Here is a 5048-nt window from a genome sequence, read left to right as displayed (position 1 = left end):
TTGGGATGCGGGGGAAAAACCCCGCGGTATGGTACAGGGGTAATGTTGTAATTACATATTGTGCCTAAGATTTACTCATGGGGTTATAAATAGGTCTGTTAGTAACCCCAGGAGGTATCCCTGAATTCTGTAACATCTTTTCTGAATATTGAAAGGAACTCGTCGCTCTGCTCCCGAGGACGTAGGCATCTTTGCCGAACCTCGTTAAAATCTCCGTGTTCTTCTGGATTTGGGTCAATTACTATTTTTCTTCGCCTTAATTTTGTCAACAGAACCTTAATAGACTGGAGAAAACTTGTGAACACGCCGTAGAGAAGAATTATTCGGATAACAGCATAAAGTGAGCTTATTTAAAGAAGAGTTATTCGGACAATATGTAAACTATGATGAACTTGATTTTACTCTTTTTAATTTAAAGAGAAAGTGAGGAACCATAGGCCTTAGAAAACTTGAACTTTCCGTACAAGAAGAGCCACACAAATGGTATAAGTTGAGCTTGCTTTCTGTTGAGCTTGCTTAAGAAAGGGAGCCAAGTTTCCTTTGCAGAGTTTTTATGGACAACCTTCATTCCCTGAAATAAAAATAAGAGGTATTTACTCATATAACACTACAGTCTATTGTATTTCTATATCTAAAACTTTAATTTTTTACATTCATACCTCACAAATCTTTCATATCACACCAACAACTGCACCATTCAGACTTATAAAAAGTGAAATACACTTTTATCATGAATATAAAAGATGTCATATATGTTAAAAATGAAATTTAGATGTTACATTTCTAAATACATAGGAATTACGTTATATCTGCGTAAATAATTCTAAAATTTGTTTTATTCTTGAGATAATTATAAACAAACCAATTGAAACATTGATATTTACAAATTAGCCAGCAAGATGATTTTTTCTGGATCACTGAACTGAAATATTTATATTTGTAGGATCAAACTATTGAGAAATCGTTAAAAATGAAAATATGGATGTAGGTGTTATAATGAATTTTTGATATTTGAGTAAGAATTTGAAAAATATATGAAAGAGAACTGTTGATTTATAAATAGGAATTTTGGGTGGTCTGTATGCATCTGTCTTTATATTTTTAGGGAGATGACATTTGAAGTATTCTAAGATATTTTTTGCATGTAGGAGTAAAAGAAAAAAAAAGACCAAAAGACCTTTTTTTTTATAGGGGATAGGTGTGAATCACAAGGTATTTCTTTAGAAAAAATTTTGTTAGTAAGTTCAAATTTGAGTTGATACGACAACAACAACAACAATAAATTTGAGTTGATTTTGAAGGGAAAAAAATTACTATGATATACCTCGTATTAGAATACATTTAAAAATCCAATTGTTTTGAGATTAGCATTAGATAATTGAAGGATTAATATAACATTAACATCAAAATAAGTTAGATGCTTTTGAGAACCATTTTGATACAATCTATAACAATGTATTTCATGACTATGTATTGAGTTTTAAACGAGTAGCGTTGAGATCGAGTCATGCCCAACTCGAGCTTAGCTCGTTTGTCAGAAGGCATGCTTATACTAGGCTTGTAGTACAAACAACAAACTTCTGAGCCAATTTACAAGCTCAAATAAAATTTTAATGAGAGCACATCGATATGGCTAGCTCTCGAGCCAACAAGCTGAACCTCGATGAGTTCAAGCGTAGATTATAAGCGTAGTTCAAGCTGAACCTCGATGAGCCAACAAGCTGAACTTCGTAAGCTTGTTAACGAGCCGATCAAACTTATTAAATTGTCAAAAATAATAAAAATGACATATATAGTGTACGTTTAGTTGATTTTTTTATTATTAAAAAAACTCTTATATCCGTTTAATGGACAAATAATTGTCAATACTATTACATACGAAGTCTAGGCGTTATTCTACGTTCGAGCTACACAATCCAAATTTGCCCAACATTAGCATTTATTAAATAAGCTGTACGAAATATCATTCTTTAGAGAGAGGATGCAATGAAACAGTAAAAATTATTTGAAATCATAGATGCAGAAGATACCAGCCACCGGGGGTGTAAACGAGTCGAACACGAGCGAACCCAGGCTCAAGGCTCAACTCTTGTTTGGCTCGTTAAAAAATACCACTTTTCATGTTCGGTTTGTTAATTTTTTCGAACACAAAAAATGTTTTTGTGTTCGGATAGTTTGCTTAGAGAGACGAACACAAGCTGTTCGCGAACAATATGTCATTTTGACATCCCTAGTCACACAGCCGTAGGAGGTTAAGGGTTGCAACGATATAAATCTTATTATTTATATCAAAACAATATTTATATATAATTTAATATATCTTTATTGTATTTTTTAATTAACAATTTTAATTATTATAAATATTTCTAGCCTTGTAGTCAATTATTTTTTTTTTAAAGTTCAACTTATCAATTATATATATATTATACCTCATTATGTGTCATCTCAAGGGCAGCAATGGTCTGAAAAAATGCCCTGGTGAGCCAATGGTGTTCGTTTTTGGTGCGCAACCCAGTTTTTGAACCTAAACAATAAACTATATATCACGACCAGGCCAACGCCCCAGCTCCCACTCGAAATATAGTTGAATTCCAACATCTCAACCCTCTAATCATGACTTTTATGTATCTAGGGTTTTTGTACATCTCGACAAAACTCAAACAGCCCAAAAATGTACTTACAGGATGTTTTTACTCCACTGAGATGCACAAAAAACCCTAGAAATATAAAAGTCATGATTTGATGGCCAAGATCAAGAAATTTGGCCAAATTTACTATGACAATTAGTCACCTGTGGCAATAGCACGGAATCCTATTTTCCATGCTCGAATGAAGCATATAGAGATCGATTACTGTTATGGTATGACTCATATACCATATAAGGACAGATGCTGGAACGAAGCGAAACGGAGCGGAGCGGAAGAATCTGTCCAAATCGGAAAGTTACGTTATGCGGGTTGGGGCTATACGGTACATGGATAATTTGGGAATTACATATTGTACTGTAGGGTTTACTCTAGGATTATAAATAAACCTGTTTGTAATCCTAGGTCTTTGAGAGAGCTGAATCTTGTATTATTTACTCTTTTCTGAATATTGAAAAGGAGGTCGCCGCTCTACTCCCGAGGATGTAGGCACTTTTGCCGAACCTCGTTAAATCTTTGTGTTCTTCTGTATTTGTGTGGATCTTGTTTTTCTTCGCCCTAATTTCTCAACAAGTGGTATGAGAGACAGGTTTGAGGGCAGAAAAGAAAAAGTTTCAGTACAGCAGTAGAAGAAAGCCAGTTTGCGGTACAACAGTAGAGTTTGCTAGTTCGCGGCTTCGGTACAGCAGGAGAATTCGTGAATTGCAAGATGTCGCGATTGGCGACTACAAGGTTCTTGCGGAAGGCGGCTGGGCAGAAGGGAGGAAAGGAATCTTTCCTTCTGTGAGTGGATCTAAAAAGGAAGAAAGTTTTGCAAAGGATGGTTCGGCGCATTCGTGAAAGGAAGGTTCTCTTGGAGAAATTGGAAGGAATCTTCCCATTTGTTTCCTTAGCTGGTTCAATTCGTTTCCTTTGGAGGCTGCAGAGAAGAAAAAAAGAAGGAAATCAATAAATTCTTTTCCCGCTGAAGAAAGAAAAGCTTTTGAATTTTACTTAATTAAAGGAAAGTTGTTTTTAATTAAGTTGATTTAAAGAAAATATTTAATTAAGAAAACTTAATTAAAATTTTCTTTATTGGATCTGCGGAGATGAGATTTCTTTTGCTGGAGGTTTAGGAAAGGAAATGATTTGAAATTCAGTTAATTAAATGAAATATTTAATTAAGGAAATATTTCAATTCTTTTTTTTTTAAAGATTTTGTTGCTTCTCTGGGAAACATAATTAAGGGAAAATCATTTTTCTTGGAAACTTAATTAAGGTAAACTTAATTAAGGAATCTTAATTAAGAGATTATTTTAAAAGATTTGTGGCAGAATCAAAGTACAATTTCTGGCTCAACAAGGAATCTTGCGGAAAAGAAAATTTGGAAGTATTTTTTGAATTTCTTTGGCTGGAGAAAGAAAATCTTGGCTACGGCGCAGAAAAATATAAAATTTTGCGGATTGTTCGCAAGGCAGACAGGCTCGCGGGAACGAACAGATGCGAAGCAGTTCGGATAAAGGGCTACGGCAGTTCGGCGAGTTATGCTTCGGGGAGTTCGCGATAGAGGCGGCATCGCGACTTCGAGGCGCGGCAGTTCATGAACTTTCGCGGCATTAGGCAAGGTGGAGTTAGCGAAAAGGAGTTCGTGTGCAGTTACCGCGAACAGGAACGTTTGCAAACAAAGGAGTTTGGTGATGTTCGACCAGCGGAGTTTGCAAGTTCGTCACATGAGGAGTTGCGACAGGTGGAGTTCGGTAGGGTGCTGGCGAGCGAGCAGACGTGATTATTCGCGAACAGTGGTTTCGTGGAGGTATTTCGCGAAGGGTTTAGCTCACGGGACAACAGTTTAGCCGAGGTGCTAGCGCGAACAAGAAGATTGCTTCAACACACATTTGTGCATAAGAAACTCCATGATATTTTTCTCCTAAGGAGCTGGATATTCGCAAGGTAGAGATTTTCTCCTAAGGGACTGGATGTTCGCAAGGTGAAGATTTTCTCCTAAAGGGCAAGATATTCGCAAGGTGGAGATTTTTCTCCTAAAGGATTGGATATTCGCAATGTGGAGATTTTCTTCTAAAGAACAGGATATTCACAAGGTGAAGATTTTTCTCCTAAGGGATTGGATATTCGCAATGTGGAGATTTTCTCCTAAAGGGCTGGATATTCACCAAGGTGGAGAATTGTTAGGTATGACTCATAATACCAGAATTTGGAGTCTCTTGGAATGAAGAGACGTCTCCTAGAATTAAAGGGGTGTGTCTCTTGGAATTTAGTGGGTTGAGATCAGCGAGGGCGCAGCTGAAGCATGATGGCCTAACCCACAAGGTGTAACTCCCATCTCCCATGTATCTTTTCTCCTAAGGGGTTGGATATTCGCCAAGGTGGAGATTTGTTATGGTATGACTCATATATACCATATAG

At 36.4% G+C, this 5048-nt stretch overlaps 1 protein-coding gene across 1 annotated transcript in view; it reads right to left on the bottom strand.

The window, feature by feature from the left end:
• Positions 1-230: 230 nt before the first annotated feature.
• LOC110021217 (IN2-2 protein-like) overlaps positions 231-5048 on the bottom strand; it is an 11852-nt gene continuing 7034 nt past the window's right edge. Inside the window, exon 3 of the mRNA XM_020719626.1 lies at positions 231-571. Coding sequence (XP_020575285.1) covers positions 413-571 — 159 coding nt within the window. The 3' untranslated portion in view covers positions 231-412. The remainder of the gene's footprint in view (positions 572-5048) is intronic.

This window comes from Phalaenopsis equestris, unplaced genomic scaffold, assembly GCF_001263595.1.
Source record: "Phalaenopsis equestris unplaced genomic scaffold, ASM126359v1 Scaffold000123, whole genome shotgun sequence".
Lineage (NCBI taxonomy): Eukaryota > Viridiplantae > Streptophyta > Magnoliopsida > Asparagales > Orchidaceae > Phalaenopsis > Phalaenopsis equestris.
The sequence above is the reverse complement of the archived record's forward strand: the minus strand, read 5'-3'. Positions and strand labels throughout refer to the sequence as shown.